The sequence below is a fragment of the Leptodactylus fuscus genome, chromosome 9 (genome assembly GCF_031893055.1).
Source record: "Leptodactylus fuscus isolate aLepFus1 chromosome 9, aLepFus1.hap2, whole genome shotgun sequence".
Taxonomy (NCBI): domain Eukaryota; kingdom Metazoa; phylum Chordata; class Amphibia; order Anura; family Leptodactylidae; genus Leptodactylus; species Leptodactylus fuscus.
In genome coordinates, this window is record NC_134273.1 from 15,800,528 (window position 1) to 15,823,449 (window position 22,922).

Here is a 22,922-nt window from a genome sequence, read left to right on the forward strand (position 1 = left end):
TTTACTCATCTCTAGTCATGAAGTAAGGGTCGGCTTTGGCTTTATGCCCTTGGGCTTATACTGCAACCACGCCCATCCAATATAAGGGTACAGCTACATGGCGATTGTAGCAGCACATGTCACCCTGTATCATCACAAGTAAGAACGTTTTTGCAATGCTTGGTTGAAAAATGTAACCACTAATAAAAAAAATTTTGCAACTCCGATGGCTGCAGAAACTGCAGAAAATCGATGGAGTGAAAAGTCTGCATGGGGGCTTTTCTCTCCTCCAGATTCAGTATAAAGATGGTGGACATATGGTGGACCCATTAAAAATTATCTGCTGGACCGTCCCTTTAAAACTCATGGTTGGACTCTTTTAGTAGCTGTTCAGTTTTGCGAACATCCTAGACTTAACCCATGACATGCTTCCAAAAGTGATGACATCATCAATGGTGACTACTAAGTGATGACATCATCCCCCCTTATAGATATTTTTATAATAGTCAACGTTCATTAAGGTCATTTGTACGCGAGATATATACAATAAAGAAAGGTAAAATGTATTATTTTTTAATATCGCGTCCCATTAGTGCCGTTTACTGGTCTTTGCACGGCGTACAATGGAGCCATTGTCACAGTGTGTTCATTGGAAGAGCAACAGCAGCAGATCTTGGCTAAAGTGATCAAATGACTACGTTCCTACAAGGCAGCGGCTGAAAACACCAATCATGGCCGAGCTACCACAAACTGTATAAACTTTAATTACAACTTTCACTTTTCATTGGTGTGTAACTTGGCCGAAACGAAGGCTCGGAATTAAATTTGGCACAATTGTTTCTGTTTTAAGCCAGAGGAAATTTTCTTAATTAAAAAAAAGAGCAGAAGAAAACTCATTGGATTTTTTTTTTCCTTTTTGCTACAGGGTTCACTGTATAAAATGTTTATTTTACTTTTCACAGAATCTTGTAATACGAAGGGAAATTGACTCCTTGACCCATTCCTTGTAGTTGCGATCCGTGGCTTCAGTGTGTATGTTCCATGTTATATTAAGGTGTCGGTGTGACTTTTGGAGAGGTCCGTTGTTGCCTTTATGTTGAGGTCACTACAGCTGGAGGAGATAGAGCAGAACAAGAGGAGAACCTCCTTAATCCTAGTTGCTTAGGTGTTAAATGGTCATGATTTCAGTCCTCCAGGCTCGCCATGTCATTTTTTTCATCCATAGTTCCATTCAACCAACAACAATTTATTTAAGGGTTGGGTTGTGTTGGACTTAGACATGTAAAGGTGTGTCCACCCATACCCATACCCGTACAATAATGGGACATTCTACCAAACCCTTGACGTTCTACAAAGCACACCACAACCACGTAGAGTAGACATCTCATGGCAATGTATTGCAATATCTTGGTCTTTCTAAGCTGGAGATCACATATGGAGGGAAGAAGAATGGGGTGAATCCTTTGTAGAAGGTAGAAGAATAAGATGAATCACGTGACCCCTTTTTAGAAGGTAGAAGGATAGGATGAATCCTCAGATACCACTTATTGAAGGTTAAAGAAAGGGATGATTCTCTGACCCCACATATGGGAGGGGTTGACAAGTGAAATTACTCCTCTGACACTACACTACACTTTTGAAGGGTAGAAGAGTGGTATTAATCCCGTGACACCAGTTGTGTAGAAGAATATGATCCCTCATCTGACAATGTTTATTGAAGATAGAAGAATTGGGTGACTCCTCTCCCACCAATTATGGAGGTAGAAGAATGTTATGACTTCTCCCCCATCATTTATGGAGGTAGAAGAATGGGATGACTCCTCTCCCACCGCTTATGGAGGTAGAAGAATGGGATGACTTCCCCACCAATTATGGAGATAGAAGAATGGGATGACTTCTCTCCCACCGCTTATGGAGGTAGAAGAATGGGATGACTTCTCCCCCACTATTTATGGAGGTAGAAGAATGGGATGACTCCTCTCCCTCATTCTATGGAGGGTAGGAGAATATGATCTCGCATATGACAATACTTATTGAAGATAGAATTGGGTAACTCCTCTTCCACTACTTATGGAGATAGAAGAATAGGATGACTTCTCTCCCACCGCTTATGGAGATAGAAAAATGGAATGACTTCTCTCCCACCATTTGTGGAGGTAGAAGAATGGGATGACTCTTCTCCCTCATTCTGTGGAGGGTAGAAGAATGTAATGTTTCCTCTTATGGTGGGTAGAAGAATGGGATGACTCTTCTGTGACCACTTAAAGAGAGTAGAAAAATGAAACGATTCCTCTTCCACCAATTAAGGATGGTAGTAGAATTGGAAGAATTCTCGGGTCCAAATAATTAACTATGGAATTTTCCAATTCAAAATGTCGTCAAAAGTTGTAGCCTCACTGTAGCTGCCCAACCTCAGATTGAGGAACTCAGGCCTGGAGTAATACATATAGTCCATAGTCATGTTCAAGTAAAGCAAATAATTTATTGATAAGTTTTTGGTTCCAAAAAACTTGCGCTTACATCTTACAGTATGTTCTAACCCAGCATGTCTAGTCAAAGGAATCTAATATAAAGGTCTTTTAAAAAAAAAATCCCCCCCAAAAAAAGTAAATGGCCGTCTAAGTGCTGAACAGAACCTGCAGAAGAAAAACAAACACATTGACTTTACAAAGTGTCTCGAAGAGTCTGAAAACTTGGGGAACCAATTTCTACAGCAGGTCCCTGAAAAGACTCCAATCTGTGCCGTCAGATTAAATCTGTTATTTATTTGACTCTGCACATGTTTCCAGAGGGAAAAAGTTCAGGATGTATAGATTTGTCGAGTTTTGTAAATACCGCTTCTGAAGGACACAAAAGCTCCTTCAGTGCAGAAGTTGGCACAATGGGATAAAAGTGAATGAATGGCCGCACAGCTGTCACGCCATCGACTTTGTCCAGTGTCTCATGAGCAAAGGTATTTATTTGTACAACCGTCAACCATATGCAGACTGTCAACATGAAGTCCAATCTGGCTGCTGCCAAAAAGATGACACTGATAATGTGTATTAGCTTAGATATTAACTCAACAAGACGTATTGTTAAGTGGGCCAAGAGTGGCCGTAGGTTTCCATCCAACTTGGCCAAATCTCCATGGACTTGTCATTCTGTGGGTTTCCGTCCAAAATTTCAACTCACACTCCAAAAATATGCTTAGCTCCATTGTTAGCCAGGTTCTATAACTTGGCCAAATCTCCATGGATTCTTCTCTCTGTAGGATTTTATCCGTCTCCAGCTTCTGATACGCAATCCAACTTACTCTTAAGAATAATGGTAGAGAATGGTAAGAATCCACATCTTCAACATGGAGACCCACCATTGTTGGAGGCAAGAGACGTCAACCATCACTGGTTGCTAATATTGAGACAACAACATTTGGCTTTATTCAGATAACTCCTATCAGCAAAGAAGATTGTAATAATCTATTTAGTGCCTTTATCTTACAGTATACCGTGGCTAATGTGAGCGGTTCTGTTCTTTCCATTCACAGCTGTAGGAGGACCTCTCGAGACGCCAACTTGTCAGTCAACATTTTCTATGTTATGATCCACTTTTTTTTTAGCAAGACAACTTTACAGAGCATAACAATGACTGCCAGCTGTGCTGCCCAGGAGGCTCGGCACAATCTGAAGTCTTTTAGTTCCACAAATCACCACACCATCACTTCTAAGTAATAAGATTTCCCAAACATGCTTGAGTACACAGCGAAAGAGATGTGTGGGCTAAGACGGTCTTGAAACCTTTGGCTTTATAATATACTTGCTTTGAATTTATTCTGCAAAGTAACACTCATAAAAATCCATATTTGGACACTTTGATGCCCACTTGAGAGTTGTTTCTTCTTATACACAACTAGACTTTATGGAGGGTCTCCAAATCATTGTCTCAGTACTGGGGTTGAGCCGATCTTGAGATTTCAGGATCAATTTTAAAATCTGATTTCTGATCATTTTCCAGCCGATCCTGATTGCAATCATGAAATTTGCTCGATCGCCGATCGAGATCTGATCTTTCCCAATCGCTCAACCCTAATTGTTTATTATATATAAAGTGGGGTTGAGCCGATCTTGAGATTTCAAAATCCTATTTTCGATCATTTTCCTCCTGATCCCGATCGTGAAATTTGCTGGACTGCTGATCGGGATCTGATTTTTCCCGATCCCGATCGCTCAACCCTACTCAATACTAAAAACTTTGCTTTGAGCACCTTCCCATAACCACGTATCACTCATATGCCCAAATGGGTGACATAGTACAGTATAGAGGGAAAAAATTTTAAGAGTGGTGTCCCAACTAGCACTTATTTGGGAAGAGGTTTTCCAAAACGGATGGAACTGTCTTTCGACCAATGGAGACCTAATGTGTGACCATGCTCAACAATACCTAGGACATAGCAAACAAATATTGTCTTGGGTTGGCAGGATTGTGAAGAAGCCTAAACGATATATTTCACTTCCATGGAAATGTATTAGCTCATAAAAACCCTGACGCATTATGAGTAGGTTGCTCCTAAGTTGGAATCACTGTGTCGGTCCATAAAAGTTCTTCCTTGACCACTTCAAAGGATTTCCCAATGTGGACCAACTCATCAGAGCAGCAACCATTTTAGTTGGTTCAGTTGCCAAACCAATACACATATCGTTCAATTTTTGCTATTTGGACCCTGAAAATTCAGGACGATTGAGGAATAGGCTTAGCAAATTTTGAGTTGGCCACATACATTTGGTTTTGGTTGGACTGACCAACAATCTAATGCGTAATAGGGCCTCCTGTGATGGCAGATGTCGATGGAAAGTAGGACTGAGCAGATAGTATCAAACATACCCAAGTCTTTTACGCTGCCACCAGAGGTGTCTGGCAAAGTTTTTTTTCTTCTCCCCATTGACCCAATCCAGTTGACCCAAGCACCCCTTAGCCAACAGTTATCTGACGTTGATGAGAAGTTTAGAGTTAGGTGAAGCGTTTTGTGACCTACAGTTTTTGGCAGAATAGTCTCAGGACATGTTCCCAACCCTCAGTAGGTAAATACATTTTTAGGCTTTCATTTTTCTTCTCTTGACTGTCTGCAACTCAACATTTCAGTCCTCCCAAAGTTGTTAGAACATCCATAATGTATACCAGCCATAGGTCTGATAAAATCACATCCTCTAAGTACAGTATTCCAGACAGCCTGTCCATTTACATAAATACCCGCAGCTAAAGTTTTCAAACTTGAGCGCTAAGTTGTCACGAAGGAACATTTTTGCAAATTGATGTCATTCATAAAGTCAATTTTACTGTCTTGCCCTGGTCTTGCTCAGTGTCTAATGTAAATACGCGCTTCACTCATCTCCGTTCTCAAACTATTTATCCATGTGTGAAGAGGGAGCTGTCTCAGCCGAGCCTTACGTTTATGTGAACATTGTCTACCAACCATGACTGGGTGGTAATTGTTACCATCTACATTCCTCTACTGTGCGAGCTGCGTCCGCTACTTTCCTAAATGGAACTTCCATAGACTGTACCACGACCGGCCGTTCCGTAGGGTTGTTTACCGCAGACTATTTAAAGGGTCTTTGATTTGATTGGAATCTGTTTTGCAGATTTTCGACATCTGCCGGGCTCCTAAATTAGAAAGTGTTTTTGTAAAAAATGTTTATTTCAATTTTTTCCCCAAAGGCAGCAGAAAAGAAGCATATTACCGTAACGGGGATTTTCAGTGGAAGTATGACAAGTTTATATAAAGTCGCGGATATTGGATCTTTGAATCTTTTTTTGGCTGTTTATAAACAATGACGCACAAACGTATTGGACACGGATTGAATTATAGCTTGCAATTTTTGTTAAAGCAGTAAGCACTCGAAAAATAGAATTCAATGGGTCGTAGTCTATAAGCTAAGGTCTCACAAAGTCAACCACTGTCTATATGTCCTATGAGGGTACACTATCTACCAATAAGTATTTGGACACCTGTGGTCCGAGCTCCAATTACCCTCCAGGGCATGCTTTCCCCAAGTCCTTGTATGACGGCTAGTGGTATTTTATTCCATTTGGCTTGGAGAAGACCAGTAAGTTCTTTCACCGATTTTGGTCGGCTGCTGCTCTCCTTAGTTCGGTGATCCAACTCATCCCAGAGGTCCTCGATAGGGTTCAAGTCTGGGCTCTTGTCCAATCCAGTCAGTTAACCTGATTGTCACTGTACCAAGCCATGGTAGACCTCGCTACATGACAGCTGGCGTTGTCATCCATTGGTCCGGCCCATAAAACCGCCATAATGTAGGAAGCACCCTGTTATCTAAAATAGTGGAATAGGCGTCGGCGTTGAGTTTACCATACACTGGGACCAAGGGTCCATACCAGGAGTAACACCCCCAGACCATAACTCCACCTCCGCTGAGCTTTACTGGGTGTCCAAATACTTATTGGTAGTCAGTGTATATGGACATCATAGAGGTGGTCCCATAGGATCTCAACTCCAGTAGATTTGGGCAGTCCATGTGTAGAGGTGTCCTTCCTTACCTTGACCATTAACTCGAGACAAGACGACTTTTTTTCGATTCCAAGATTCTCGTTTCATCTGCGAATATTCCATGGCTTATTTGCCTTGAATCAAAATTGCTAAATCTATGACCGGCTTAAGCCCTGGGTGCTAATACCTTAATCTCAGAATTTGTAAAAGAACAGCCTGAAAAGTGGAATTACATTTAAGGAGAACCACAGCAGGTTTACATTAGACATGGAATTAAAGGTGCGCTGAATGCGAGCTCTGACTACGAGCCTTTATTAACCTGTTTGGGGGTTTTATGGTTGAATGGGGCAAGAAAGTCTGATTTGTGTCATATAAATACAGTGAGATGAAGTGTTTCGATCTAGACAGATGTCATAATAACTTGACTTCTATTTTCGTTTTTGCTCTTAGTAGCTCGCATTAAGCTGCTCACAATGATGTGTTATTGTACTGACATCACTTGCCGGGTAAGAACAAGTCATGCATTATAGACAAGCTTTTGATCCTTTCGTCTGGTAGACTGTGGTATGCATGACAAAATAGCACACCTAGGATCACACGTAGGTTACCTGCAAAGCCAAATAGGCAAATACTGAAGTCATAGTCAATGGAGCCATTTCAAAGTGCCAGACACCCTCGGAGGAAAAACTTCATCATATTTCCATCATAAAGTGGTTTTCTGGGCTGAAAATATTAATGAATGGTCACCAATATCAGATTGGGAGAGGTCCCACACCCGTTACCTCCATTGAGTGGTTGATACGTGGAGAATGGAGCAGGAAGCAGATAGCTCCGTTCTCTGTGTAATGGCCAGAGCAGGTATTACAGATCAGCTCCCGTTCATTTGAATGTGACCTAAACTGTAGTGACTCCGTTCTACCACTATACAGAGAATGGTATCATCTGCTTCCTGCGCTATTCTAGTTGTATCAGCGGCAGGAACAGCTGACCAATGGAGGTACCAAGGGCCAATCCCCACTCATCTTAACATTGTAGTGAATGGAGTTTACCTGACGTATACAATCCTATGAAAAAGTTTGGGCACCCCTATTAATCTTAATCATTTTTTGTTCTAAATATTTTGGTGTTTGCAACAGCCATTTCAGTTTGATATATCTAATAACTGATGGACACAGTAATATTTCAGGATTGAAATGAGGTTGATTGTACTAACAGAAAATGCGCAATATGCATTAAACCAAAATTTGACCGGTGCAAAAGTATGGGCACCCTTATCATTTTATTGATTTGAATTCCCCTAACTACTTTTTACTGACTTACTGAAGCACAAAATTGGTTTTGTAACCTCAGTGAGCTTTGAACTTCATAGCCAGATGTATCCAATCATAAGAAAAGGTATTTAAGGTGGCCAATTGCAAGTTGATCTCCTATTTGAATCTCCTCTGAAGAGTGGCATCATGGGCTACTCAAAACAACTCTCAAATGATCTGAAAACAAAGATTGTTCAACATAGTTGTTCAGGGGAAGGATACAAAAAGCTGTCTCAGAGATTTAACCTGTCAGTTTCCACTGTGAGGAACATAGTAAGGAAATGGAAGACCACAGGGACAGTTCTTGTTAAGCTCAGAAGTGGCAGGCCAAGAAAAATATCAGAAAGGCAGAGAAGAAGAATGGTGAGAACAGTCAAGGACAATCCACAGACCACCTCCAAAGAGCTGCAGCATCATCTTGCTGCAGATGGTGTCACTGTGCATCGGTCAACTATACAGCGCACTTTGCACAAATAGAAGCTGTATGGGAGAGTGATGAGAAAGAAGCCGTTTCTGCACGTACGCCACAAATAGAGTTGCCTGAGGTATGAAAAAGCACATTTGGACAAGGCAGCTTCATTTTGGAAACAAAAATTGAGTTGTTTGGTTATAAAAAAAGGCGTTATGCATGGCGTCCAAAAAGAAACAGCATTCCAAGAAAAACACTTGCTACCCACTGTAATATTTGGTGGAGGTTCCATCATGCTTTGGGGCTGTGTGGCCAATGCCGGCACCGGGAATCTTGTTAAAGTTGAGGGTCGCATGGATTCCACTCAGTATCAGCAGATTCTTGAGAATAATGTTCAAGAATCAGTGACGAAGTTGAAGTTACGCCGGGGATGGATATTTCAGCAAGACAATGATCCAAAACACCGCTCCAAATCAACTCAGGCATTCATGCAGAGGAACAATTACAATGTTCTGGAATGGCCATCCCAGTCCCCAGACCTGAATATCATTGAACATCTGTGGGATGATTTGAAGCGGGCTGTCCATGCTCGGCGACCATCTAACTTAACTGAACTTGAATTGTTTGTCCAAAATACCTTTATCCAGGATCCAGGAACTGATTAAAAGCTACAGGAAGCGACTAGAGGCTGTTATCTTTGCAAAAGGAGGATCTACTAAATATTAATGTCACTTTTCTGTTGAGGTGCCCATACTTTTGCACCGGTCAAATTTTGGTTTAATGCATATTGCACATTTTCTGTTAGTACAATAAACCTCATTTCAATCCTGAAATATTACTGTGTCCATCAGTTATTAGATATATCAAACTGAAATGGCTGTTATAAACACCAAAATATTTAGAACTAAAAATGATTAAGATTAATAGGAGTGCCCAAACTTTTTCATAGGACTGTAAGACACAACCATTGTTGCCAACTGTACTGAATTTGCTGGAACAGTTCCAAATTTTTGGAATTGGGGTAAATCAAAGGGAACATTCTATAATGAAACAAAAAGAACATAGTGGGATACTGAAACATAGGAACTACTGTTTAGGAGTAACCTGGGAAAGGAGAGTACACGTAGACAATGGAAACAATCATGGTGGACTCTCACCTGGTTACGTTGTGTTATATTTTTTATATATGTGTTTTGCCCTGGCCAGTTCTTCTTTGAGTTCTTGAGTATATATGTGGCCAGTCTTCCTTTGAGGCGTTTTTTGTATATAGTACGTTGTGTATAGCCACAAAAACTTTAAAGAACGTTGTATAAGATAACTTTTATATCATTGCGGCATGGTCCTCGATAGAATGAATCCGGACAAACAGAGCATCATAAATTATCAAAGGAATTATATTCCAGAAGAGAAGGACATCTGCGCTCACTCAAAGAGATCCTTTATTGCAGTCCAAGTCCATACAACGCGTTTCGAGGCATACCCCTTATTTCAAGGGTCTACAAAATGGATCTCTTTGGAGATGTCCTTCTTTTTGGAATAGAATTTAGCCAAAAGGAGTGGGACTTAAAAAACCCTACCCCGAAATGGGTCAACACACTTTGTTTTTAGGGTGACCTAGTGCAGTTTGGAGGCAGTCCTTTACGGAGCAATATAGGGCATATATGTTCCTACGTTACCAACTGGTAAGTGATTGTTGCTGTTCAGTAATCTGGAATGCCACCAGATGTAACAGATTATTGCTAAGTATCCTTCTAATACTGATAATAATTGTCATATGAAAAAATACTTATCATGTACTGAAGAACTTTATTCTTATTTTTAGCACAAAACCAGAACCCAATCCAGTCGACGAGCAAGTAACGGATACCCCTTCATTGAAGTATTTTGACCATATGCCATCCACATCATCTTTCCCTGAAGATCCCGATGATGAAATGCTGCCACCTCACCTTCTCCTACCGGACAGTATTAGTCAATTAGAAGAATTCGGGAAACAGAACAATTGGCACAGGAAACACCATCGAAACCAGCGCCGGCGGCAATTTAATGACCTCTGGGTCAGGCTGGATGACAGGTTTGTAACTCTTCTGCATTCCATTAAAAGGGGAAGTCAAGTCAGCAGAGTTTTGACAGCCAAGTTCATTCTTCATGAACCTGTAGATCCTTTGAGACTTCTCGGGTATTCGGAAATGGTCTCATATTCAGTGTAGAGGTCTTCGGTTTTACAATATAGATGATACTGTTTCATACCATGGAGAAGTAGGATAATGGTTATCACCTTGAGGGACCTGTGGTTGACGTCCTTGCAAGAGACCACCAAAGGAGCCACATGATACTCTTCAATGTGTGGTCGACACATGAGTACCCAAGGCAAAAAGTTGCTGTCAAAGGCCATAGGATGTCGGGAAAAAGTTGTCGATACAGATCTAAGGAGAATTGTTGGTTGAGCACAATCTGTTATGAAGTAATGGGAGAAGAGAGATTGTTGGATGTTTTCTATGCGATTTGGTGGGGTTAGGATGAATGTAGGAAATGTCCAAATAATTCTTAAAGGAAGCATCTTCATACACTTATTGTTCATGGAAGACACATGGTGGACAACCATCCAATTGTAAAGAGGTAGAGAAGATGTTGGTGCTATATTAATATTATCAACTGCAGGGAATGTTGGATATGAAATATGTAGGGTGAGTAAATTTTGGAATGCAAAAGTAAATTTTCATCGGTTGTTAAATGGAATTGGAATTGAGAATGAAGTTGGTTTGTTTTCCCACTTTGCTACTACTGTGTTAATAGTTTGACCTATAATGAGTCTACTATGGGTGACTTAAAGGGATTGTGCCATCTTATAAAGTATGACATACAGTATTGCTAGGATATGCCATCAATTTATGATTGGTAGGGTTTGGACCTCCATGGCCAACTATCAGAAGGAAGGAGCTACGATGCGCTGATTTTACCACTCAATGGTGTTTTAGCAATTCTGAGCACAGCCAAAATTAGAGAAGATGCAACGCTAAGTCTGTGTCACAGATGTCAAATCCCTACTGATTGACCATGAAGTAATGGTATATGGGGAAAACCCTTTTAAAAAGGACCGGTACCCACTTCCATGTCTTTGGACCCTTCAATAAGTTCAGGCATGGCCAGAATTTTTTCTCTAGCTTCCACCAATCCCAAGCAATCCCTGATGTTAGTTACAGTTCAGTTCTGTTCTCTACTATCAGTTGGGGGGTCCTTGTTCTAGACCAGGACGGCTCACCTGACAGTACAAAGAATAACTGCACTGAAATCATTGCTCAGGAATGGTGGGGGCTAGAGAAAAAAACTTCAAGTAGACTGCAACCAGAGGTACGTATTTAAGGATGAGTTGGAGTCGGTGGAGGTGGTGAAAGGTAGTCTTTAATCTCAGGCTTTAGCGACCAAGATCAGTAGCAAGGTACTGGTAAATATCCAATTTGGACATAACCTTGGTGACATAATCAGCTTGGCAAGAAGATCTTCCCAAATTTTGCACTGACATCCTAGATGTGTGTTCAATCAGCAGCCAATCAGACGAGGCAGAGCTACAGGGAGGAGGGACAGAGCATAAACCAATAATAAGACAGGAGGCGTGTCTTAGACTCCCTGTAGGCAAACTGTAGTCACAGATCATGGCTCTATCCTAATGGAGCTGCTACATAACACCCAATGGGCAATATCTGAAGAAAACAAATAGCAGGTATTAATCCTCTATAGGTAATGACTTGCATATCAGTTTTGAGCCCCTGACTAGAGGGTGGCTTTAAGTGCCAAGTCCTCCTTTAGTTTGATGGGGTTATGGGATTGGACCTATTCTGAGTATTGCTTTATGACACCCATCGTCTTTGTTTGCCCCTGCTATCTATTTACATTCTGCTTTACGTAGATCCATCAACAGGGGCATAACTTGAGGGGGTGCATCGGATGCAGTTGCATCAGGGCCCAGGAGCCTTAGGAGGCCCAAAAGCATTGACATCAGCATTGAGATTGCAGCTTCCATATGGCCCATAAGACAAGGAGATCCACAGATTCCCCTAACCACACTAAGGTTTATTAACTCCTTAGCACATGTAACCATCACTATCAAGAATTCGCTGTAGGGATGAGGTAGGGGCCCTGGACAAAAGATTGCACCGGGGCCCACAAGACTTTAGTTACACCACTGCCCACCAAGGTCATTTTGGCCCTATAGCCTCTACTCAATAGCAGGTATAGCATTGAAGATTATATGGGCACCCTACGAAGATCTCCAGTCAATATTATTTACCTCGCTTCCGATGACATCATCGGTCACCAAACAGAGATGTTTCTACCACCTTTATTCTAAAGTAATCCCTAATTCGGGTTTTAGGAACTGACTTCTTGACTTCTAAGATACCCCGCGCCTCTGTTATGTCATTTCATCCCACCATGTTTTTTACTTCATTGAAAATATCTAAATGTTACCGTTACAACTAAACATTTAATTTCCTCCGACTGCATCTGAAAGGTAAATTTCCCGCTATGAATCAGATCTGTTTCCATAACAGAGAGATGGAATGCGATACCTTTTCATTAACATAGGAAAATAATTTCCTCTTGAAAGCCAGACGGCACGACTCTTACCGGGAGTTTGCGGTGAGCTCATTCCTCGCCATATGGCGGATTTGACGCTTTACATTTTCAGCATCAACTTTTTTTTAAGAATCTGACTACGATGCTTTTAGAAAGAGTATTAAGTGAGTTGTTTGACCTGTTCCTGTCTCAAGGTTTTACATGTAGGCGATCCAAGCCAGAAGTAGGTGACAGTGACATGAAAAAGTATCTGCCCCCTTCCTGTACATTAAGGATGAAGTAGAATTTCATACAGCGTAGCATTCTGTCAATTGGCTGTGAAAGACGTCCGCGGGAGTTCTCTATTCTGGAAGAGATTTTCTTCCGAGACTCTTAAAGGGATCTGACTGAATGCCCTCACTTATGCCCACATTGGTCTTGGGCCACATGACAGATGAAAAGTTGGAATCAATCAGTAATCTTCTGACTGTATTCGTGAAGATCCATATGTACTCAATTTTCAACAATGTTTCTGGATGATTGACCATATGGGTGCCATATGAGTTCTATGCACTTCTGTATGAGCTCCATATGTTCTTCTGTCCAGGTACGCTACAAGGATCTCCAAACTAGTTCTCCTTGCTAGTAGTTTAGAGAAGGAATTTTATGAGGTCTTTACAAGGGGCTTTATACTTGTCTATACACTTGTGTATATACTTGTATATACTTTATACTATATTTCTGTCCCTATTGATTTTTGGGAAGAAAATTCATTAATATAGCATCCAAAGTATCACATTCTGGAAAATTCTATAGGAGAACATAAAACTGGTTTTGAGCATGTGCGTGAGGACTTAAAGGGGTAGTTCCAGTATGTAAAGTGATAGCATATCACTATAGATCATAAAGTGATGGCTTACACTAGTAAGCCATCACTTTATGATCTATAGGAGTCTGACGTAATGAACCCCTGGTGATCCTGAGAATGTAGCACAGCAAGATCTATAGCCCTTTCATAGCCCTACCCATTCCATTATAGCCCTACCCTTCATATCACACCTTGCCCATCAGAGCCCTATCCTTCAAAGCCCTATCCAGCATATCCTATCCTTACCCTTCATGGCACCACTTACCCCATCACAGCCCTACCCTTCATAGCCCTACCAAGCCCATTATAGCCCTACCCTTCATTGCCCTACCCAGCATAGTCAGCATACCCTAAACCTACCCTTAATAGCACCACTTACCCCATCATAGTCCGACCCTTCATAGCGCACCCCGCTCATCATAGCCCTACCCAGCATACCCTAGCCCTAACCTTAATAGCACCATTTAACCCATCATAGTCCGACCCTTCATAGCGCACCACGCTCATCATAGCCCTACCCAGCATACCCTAGCCCTAACCTTAGTAGCACCATTTAACCCATCATAGTCCGACCCTTCATAGCACACCCCGCTCATCATAGCCCTACCCAGCATACCCTAGCCCTAACCTTAGTAGCACCATTTACCCCATCATAGTCCGACCCTTCATAGCACACCCTGCTTATCCAAGTCCTACCCAAGGAACTGAAGCGCAATCACAGGATCGATGAGGGTCCCAGAGATTGGCCCCCACTGATGCTATAACTCCCTTTAAATACTATTATAGCATACAGGGGATGGGCGAAAAAGTGAAGACTCAGCAAATTTCTGTCCAGTGTTGAATATAACATTATCACCTACTGTATAGGGTTGACTATTGCCATCTTGAATGCAAATTTGGTGTTTATGACCTAATAAAAGGGCCATTTTTTCGGTGTAGCTATACTTGGAGCCGAGGGTTACATCTTATACCATGTCAGTAGCTTTCTGCAGATGATATATTTGCGTTCTTCATATTAAGTGAATCATACAGCTAAGACACATCTGTCAAACTTAACAAAAACATTGGACAGTCTTCTACCATTTTATGTAGCAAGTTTTGACCATTTGACTCTTTTTCTTGGTAACACAAGCACCTCTCATCATATCAGCGATTTATCACATGAGAGCAGCCATGAGGGTAATCGTTCCCATTTGGTGAAAGTGCTTTCAGCTGAACTTGTTGTTTTTTGAAGTCCAACATTTTCCTTTTTATTTTTACAGTGGAAAATATCTGCGAAATAGCTTCCATCATCATCCATTTCTGCAATTTTTTCTGATTTGCCCCCGCTTTGGATGGCAATTGATGTCACTGAGAGTCCAACCAGCCCACATGTTTGTGTTAGATATCGAATGGAAAAAAATATAAACACATGTAGTCCAAGCAAAGCACCGAGAACGTACAGAGCGAGAGCTGAAATCACAAGTGGTACAAAGTGGAATTATAGAAAGTCCAAAAATAACTCGGTCATCGCGGCCATGGCAGGCATGATGTTATTTCCTTACAAGAAAACACTAGCAGGGAGGCAACAGGTCCCTTGCCTGATCTCCCAGCTGGTCTTATACCCTCCATCGGGTGTATAGATTGCTCACTTTAACTTCATGGAGCAGCCATCTTGTCTTCATAAGAATACTAACCTTACAGTTAAAGGAACCACTAAACCTAAAAATAAATAATACAAGTAATTGTGAGATGATCTTTAATAGAGATGAGCGAGTAGTACTCGATCGAGTACCACTCGCTATTCGAATGGAAAAGTTCGATGCAGAACCAGCATTGATTGGCCGAATGCTATACAGTCAGCCAATCAACGCTGGTTCTTCTCCTACCTTTAGAAGTCTTCTCCGTGCAGCTTCCCCGCGGCGTCTTCCGGCTCTGAATTCACTCTGCCAGGCATCGGGCCTGGGCAGAGCCGACTCCGCATGTACGCTTGTAGTACGGACATGCGCAGTCGGCACTGCCCAGGCCCGATGCCTGGCAGAGTGAATTCAGAGCCAGAAGACGCCGCGGGGACGCTGCACGGAGAAGACTTCTCGGAGGATCCAGCCCGACCCTCACTCGTGGACTTGGTAAGTGTAATTTGATCGAACATTGTCTACCCCTGAAATGAGCATTTTCCCCCTATCGAGTATAATAGGATTCGATATTCGATTAGAGTAGTCGAATATTGAGGGGCTACTCGAAACGAATATCGAACCTCGAACATTTTACTGTTCGCTCATTTCTAATCTTTAACTCACCTTTTGTCCCTCTGCAGCTTTCTCTACATATTCTTGAAACAATCTTGTAGAAATCCTGCAGAGATCAGAGAGGTTAATCTCCTGCTGATCTGCTCCATCTTGGAGTAGAGAACTACTAAGGGGCGGGGCTTAACAATATTTCTGTCCTGTCCTGCACAGGTCATAGAAAGGAGGCTTCTGCACTAGCAACTGCCTAAGGCCTGGTTCACATCTGCATTCAGGTTTTTGTTTCAGATGTGTAAGATACTGTAAGAGAAGGAGAACATGGCTGATCTCCTGAGTCACAGAGATATTTCTTTACGTAGTTGTCAGTTTTTATTGTAATTAAAATAAAATATAATCTGGAAGAGACTAAAAAGAGCTAGAATATATATTTTTTGTGCATTTTTCATGGGTGGGGGCTTCCTCTGTTACCATTACCCTGCCACAGTTAATGTCCGTTGCTTTCATCCTATGACAGATGACAGCAACGGACATTGACAATGGTATTGTGAACTCACCCTTAGGCTGCAACGTCAGACCTTCTCCAGTTCCATTGAAGTAAACTTAGATCAGCATAGAATCATTTGGCTCACTGGAATCCTGGGAGGTCTGGGTGTTGTGGTCATATGAAACATGCAATGACATATTCAGCTATTGTTTGGATAAGTGAGAGCAAGAAATGTACTATCATCAAGGTTGTACTGGAAATCCCTTCTCTATTCACTGACTTCCTGGTGAACTTGTGCTGGCTTATGTTACAGCCAATCAGGAGAGCCCAATGTACAGTGGAGGGACAGAGCAGTAACCTGAGCCAATGATAAGACAGTGGGTGTGTCTTAGACTACCACAGATTCACTGTAGGCATCGTAGCTGGGCTGTAGTCACATGAGCCTCAGGTGTCACATGGTGGGTACCAACGCCATGACACTTTAACCCGGCTTGAAAAGACGCCCGAGCATAATGATAGCCATTCTATTTTGGATGAAACAAGTTGGGTATGAACCGAAACTTGTTGACAAAACTCCTGATTGCTCGTGAAAAAAAAAAATTTGCAAAGTTTACCCATCTCTACCACCGGTCCTGTTAATGGACCTTCTACCTAAGACTTCACTTCTACTCCTCAAAACTTCTTTACATGTCATATAAGGTTCACCTTTCAAAACATATCAAGGCCTCATGTTCCATGTCAGCGTCACTTTCAAATAATATTAACTCAAAATCCATTGCCTTTCCTTGGGGGATCACAGGAAGGAACCTCCTCTCCTGAAATCGGAAGAGACATAGCCATTACATGTGCAATTCGTTTTCCTGTGCCTTTGCATGGCAGCTGTGTGTTGACAAGTCTAGTTTGCTCGCTCTTGGCCTGTCTGGTGCAGTGTAAATAATGTCTGCCTGTGTTTCTACTGTAGCTAGTCCTGTCCTCCAGATGACCAGCATTTTGTAGCTATCCTTAGTTAACCCCTTTTTCACAAGGAGACCCCACCCTATGTTTATTTATATCATAGGCACGGTCCACTCGGTAATACTTTCTGTGGTCCAAAATCGTTTGTCTACAGTAAACAGGTTCAGTGACATCACACAGACGAGAGACACGATGTTATGGTTGAGATAAAGTTTACTGCACTTTCCTTTCAACCTCCATTCCAGAAAACTGAGCGTATGTGAAATGTATATCTCTATAATGTGTAATATAAAGTAGACAGTCAGTAATGTATAACATGTCTTTCGGTTTGTCTGTCCGTCTTCCTACCACAAACCTGATCCATGCACCTTAGGTTTGCTGCCTAGTTTTGCCACCTGCTCATCAAAACATAATCTTGGTCTGCTTCATATTCGACCACTATCTGTACACCCTTGGTTTGCTGCCCAGGAATGTCACCCATTATTGTCCACTGCGTCTAAAGGCAGAAGTGAGGTCAAAATATCTCTTCCTAAAGTGGATTCTGGGAGTCTACCCTCTAAGAACCCCTAACGAATAGGCCATAGTACCTTCAAACTGGGTGTTTTCTGCTGGGCCGTGACTGTGTTAGAGTCTGGGCCTAATGGAGGATCTTCTGGTACTCTGGAGGATTTTTTGGTACTCTGGGGGATCTTCTGGTACTTTCGAGAATCTTCTGGTACTCTGGAAGATCTTCTGGTACTTTGGAGGATCTTCTGGTACTCTGGGGGTTCTTCTGGTACTTTGGAGGATCTTCTGGTACTCTGGGGGTTCTTCTGGTACTTTGGAGGATCTTTCGGTACTTGGGAGGAGCTTCTTTTACTATGGGGGATCTTCTGGTACTTTGGAGGAATTTCTGGTACTCTGGGGGTTCTTATGGTACTTTGGAGGATCTTCTGGTACTTTGGAGGATCTTCTGGTACTCTGGGGGTTCTTCTGGTACTTTGGAGGATCTTCTGGTACTCTGGGGGTTCTTCTGGTACTTTGGAGGATCTTCTGGTACTTTGGAGGATCTTCTGGTACTCTGGGGGTTCTTCTGGTACTTTGGAGGATCTTCTGGTACTTTGGAGAATCTTCTGGTACTCTACAGGATATTTAGGTACTCCATGGGTCAGTCCGATACTGACCACATTAGATTATCTGATCTCATAACTAGGTAATAAATACTTAGATTTCGCAAGATATTCAAAATATTCTGTACAATGGAGCCCTTCTGAGATAACGTCAGTCCTTGGGCTTGTATTGATCCATCCAGTACTATACAGTAATCCAATCTACACTGGTGATATTGAATATCCAGTCTGATATGACCATGTCCTATACAGATGTATCCCAATCTGAACTAATATTGTATATCTGATCCCACGTGATCATGTCCTATGTAGGTAAATCCCAATCTTAATTGGACTAGACTTTTTATCTGGTCCTACAGTATGTGTTCATGCCTTTTGTAGGAACATTTCCATCTACACTGAAATAAAGTGCTGATATTGAGTATCTGATTATGTTCGGTCATGTCCTATGCAGGTAGTCCACGTCCTAATCTACATAGGGTTATAGTGTTCAGTATATCTGCTCCAATGTGGCCATATCCTATGAAGATGCACACCCAAGGCCTCCACTTATTATGTTCTTGGCTCTGACGAGACCCCAGAGTATAATAATATGTCATGAATGGCAAACCATCCATTTCATGTCGAATCCAGTTCTAAATGAACTGGTTTGCTGATCCCTTATCCCAATCTGGACTAGAGTAATGATATTGTAAACCTGGTCTTGTGTGGTCATGTAATACAGTATGCAGGTACTGCCCTTTGGAGGAGGAGTCCTGGAAGTGATGATCCGGCCCCCGCAGATATAGCCATGATCTCATCATCATCCAGTCTGTCTGGGAAGACATGAAGAAACAGAAGGATTGTAGCAAGCCTACATTACCCAATACAGACCAGTATGTTTCCGGGGAACTGCTGTTCCGCTCCTATTGCTAGGGGCAATGCTGCTCACGCCCTGTCTACTGGTTCCAGAACCTGTAAACTGCCAGACCATCTGATCTGTGCAGGGTCTGGGTGTCAGACACTTACAGATCACATACTGATGACCTATTCCATCTATAGGTCATCAGTATGAAAAATCCATTTGGAACCAGAAAAATCCCTTCCATTCCATACCAAGTTATTTCTATGAAATTGAAATGATTTGCTATGAAATTGTAATTTTGTTTTTTTTTCAAGCGGCAAATTTCTTCTCCTTCCGTGCCTTTCCCCGCTATATCCAGTGACTGTGGTTAGATACACTGTGCGTATAATGAAATAGTTCCCCGGTATGATCTGGAGATTGTTGACAACAGCTCAGAACAATCTCCTTATAAATCCATTGCTCTAGGATGTTTGAGGAACGTTGAGCGTTTGTTATAGAGAAGACACTTTGCTCGTAATCTTGTTTTGAATCCGACCCAAGACCACCCAAACAAGATGTCCTAGCCTTGCTTTTAGCTATGTAATATGAATTGCCGTTCCTTGGCATGTAATAATGTCCAGGGCTCTTGTTAGGATAACATCGTCCTGATCCTGGAGGACTAGTCTACACATCGTTGCTCCTCTGATCCGGGACGGAGAGACGTCTTTAAGTGATTACATATGGATTAGGGCGTGTTAAGGAATTTCTATTAAAAACAATCATGTATCAATATGTGGTTAAGTCTATTTGACACATTATAAAGACCATTGCGAGGGATTTGTCTAAACCAATAGAGAAGACTTTGTAGGTGATAAACCGGAGTCTAGATGACACTTTAAGTCTCGGTTCACCTCTGGCCTATATAATTCTTTAAGTTGTTAGCTTTGACGATTATTTAATCAGTTTATATATGGATAAAATCTACAGAAAATATAGAATAACTTATATTACAGCATACAGTCCTATGAAAAAGTTTGGGCACCCCTATTAATCTTAATCATTTTTAGTTCTAAATATTTTGGTGTTTACCACAGCCATTTCAGTTTGATATATCTAATAACCAATGGACACAGTAATATTTCAGGATTGAAATGAGGTTTATTGTACTAACAGAAAATGTGCAATATGCATTAAACCAAAATTTGACCTGTGCAAAAGTATGGGCACCTCAACAGAAAAGTGACATTAATATTTAGTAGATCCTCCTTTTGCAAAGATAACAGCCTCTAGTCGCTTCCTGTAGCTTTTAATCAGTTCCTGGATCCTGGATGAAGGTATTCTGGACCATTCCTCTTTACAAAACAATTCAAGTTCAGTTAAGTTTGATGGTCGCCGAGCATGATGGTCGCCGAGCCCGCTTCAAATCATCCCACAGATGTTCAATGATATTCAGGTCTGGGGACTGGGATGGCCATTCCAGAACATTGTAATTGTTCCTCTGCATGAATGCCTGAGGATTTGGAGCGGTGTTTTGGATCATTGTCTTGCTGAAATATCCATCCCCGGCGTAACTTCAACTTCGTCACTGATTCTTGAACATTATTCTCAAGAATCTGCTGTGACCCTCAACTTTAACAAGATTCCTGGTGCCGGCATTGGCCAAACAGCCCCAAAGCATGATGGAACCTCCACCAAATTTTACAGTGGGTAGCAAGTGTTTTTCTTGGAATGCTGTTTTTTTTTTGGACGCCATGCATAACACCTTTTTGTATGACCAAACAACTCAATCTTTGTTTCATCAGTCCACAGGACCTTCTTCCAAAATGAAGCTGGCTTGTCCAAATGTGCTTTTTCATACCTCAGGCAACTCTATTTGTGGCGTACGTGCAGAAACGGCTTCTTTCTCATCACTCTCCCATACAGCTTCTCCTTGTGCAAAGTGTGCTGTATAGTTGACCGATGCACAGTGACACCATCTGCAGCAAGATGATGCTGCAGCTCTTTGGAGGTGGTCTGTGGATTGTCCTTGACTGTTCTCACCATTATTCTTCTCTGCCTTTCTGATATTTTTCTTGGCCTGCCACTTCTGGGCTTAACAAGAACTGTCCCTGTGGTCTTCCATTTCCTTACTATGTTCCTCACAGTGGAAACTGACAGGTTAAATCTCTGAGACAACTTTTTGTATCTTTCCCCTGAACAACTATGTTGAACAATCTTTGTTTTCAGATCATTTGAGAGCGGGCTGTCCATGTTCGGCCACCATCAAACTTAACTGAACTTGTATTGTTTTGTAAAGAGGAATGGTCCAAAATACCTTCATCCAGGATCCAGGAACTGATTAAAAGCTACAGGAAGTGACTAGAGGCTGTTATCTTTGCAAAAGGAGGATCTACTAAATATTAATGTCACTTTTCTGTTGAGGTGCCCATACTTTTGCACAGGTCAAATTTTGGTTTAATGCATATTGCACATTTTCTGTTAATACAATAAACTTCATTTCAATCCTGAAATATTACTGTGTCCATCAGTTATTAGATATATCAAACTGAAATGGCTGTTGCAAATATCAAAATATTTAGAACTAAAAATTATTAAGATTAATAGGGGTGCCCAAACTTTTTCATAGGACTGTATATGATGGCACGGAGCTGGGAGGAGTTGACAACATGTTGACAGATAGACCCCTACGGGTAAGCCAACAAATAACAGCAAAGCTGGGGATCCTCCTTGTGGATTTCCGCACAGCAAATCTGTAGAGGAATATAATCCCATCCTAAATGCCGGTGCAAATTTTTCCATCCTTTAGGCCCCATGTAGCAGGCTGCGAGGAAAACCGCTGCGTCAACGCATCGCGGTTTTTCCTGCAGCGCTTTTCACAAAAAGTCTTTCTTCTGAGGACTTTCAGCTTCAATATAGGGAAACCACCGGCGTTTCCATACTTAGAATTGACAGGTTGCGATTTCTATAATTGCAACGGTTTTGGAAATAACATATTGGCTCCTGTTTTTCCGCAATGTGTGGATGGGACTCGCTAGGACAGCAGGTACTGCGATTTTTTTCTGCAGCGGCTATGTGGAGCCTTAGCTTAAAGGGGTTTTCCAGGATTTATTAACTTGTGACCTGAGTCCCCAGCCAATAAGTTGGAAGAGGCTGCAGCATTCGTGTGAGCATGCTGCAGATTGTCAAGGCGGATTTCACTATTGTTAGGGGTAGCAAGAATGAAATCCAGAGTCAATCCCCAATAAAATTTGCATTCACCATGTGGATTTTCCTCCAGATTTGCATTTGCCAAACCAAAGTCTGTGCTATATGAAAGGTTTAGATCAGGGGTCGGCAACTTTCGGCTCTCCGGCTGCTGTGAAACTACAACTCCCAGCATGCTCCATTCACTTCCATGGGAGTTGCAAGAACTGCAGAGCCAGTATGCATGCTGGGAGTTGTAGTTTTACAACAGCTGCAGGGTTCTGTGTAGTAGCCTGGTGTAAAGAATATACACCCTATAGTATAAATTATGTTACATGGGTCTAGGATCAGAAGGGGGTCTCCTTAAGGCATTTTTATCAGGCAATCTTGTGGCTACATGGATTAAGACCATGCATGCCTGCTAAGAATTCTGGGAATATGCAAACAATCCTCCTCGGTGAGAAAAGTGGAACTTCCTTTTGGAAGTTAGCTTCCTATGCTAGATCAAAGCCTGGTTTTCCTAAAAACTTGGGGTGTAAT

General features: G+C 41.8%; 1 protein-coding gene across 1 annotated transcript in view; it reads left to right on the forward strand.

Annotated features, from left to right (window-relative positions):
• Positions 1-22,922, forward strand: part of TRABD2B (TraB domain containing 2B) — a 183,591-nt gene that overhangs the window by 149,477 nt on the left and 11,192 nt on the right. The window contains exon 6 of the mRNA XM_075286244.1: positions 10,005-10,256. Coding sequence (XP_075142345.1) covers positions 10,005-10,256 — 252 coding nt within the window. The remainder of the gene's footprint in view (positions 1-10,004; positions 10,257-22,922) is intronic.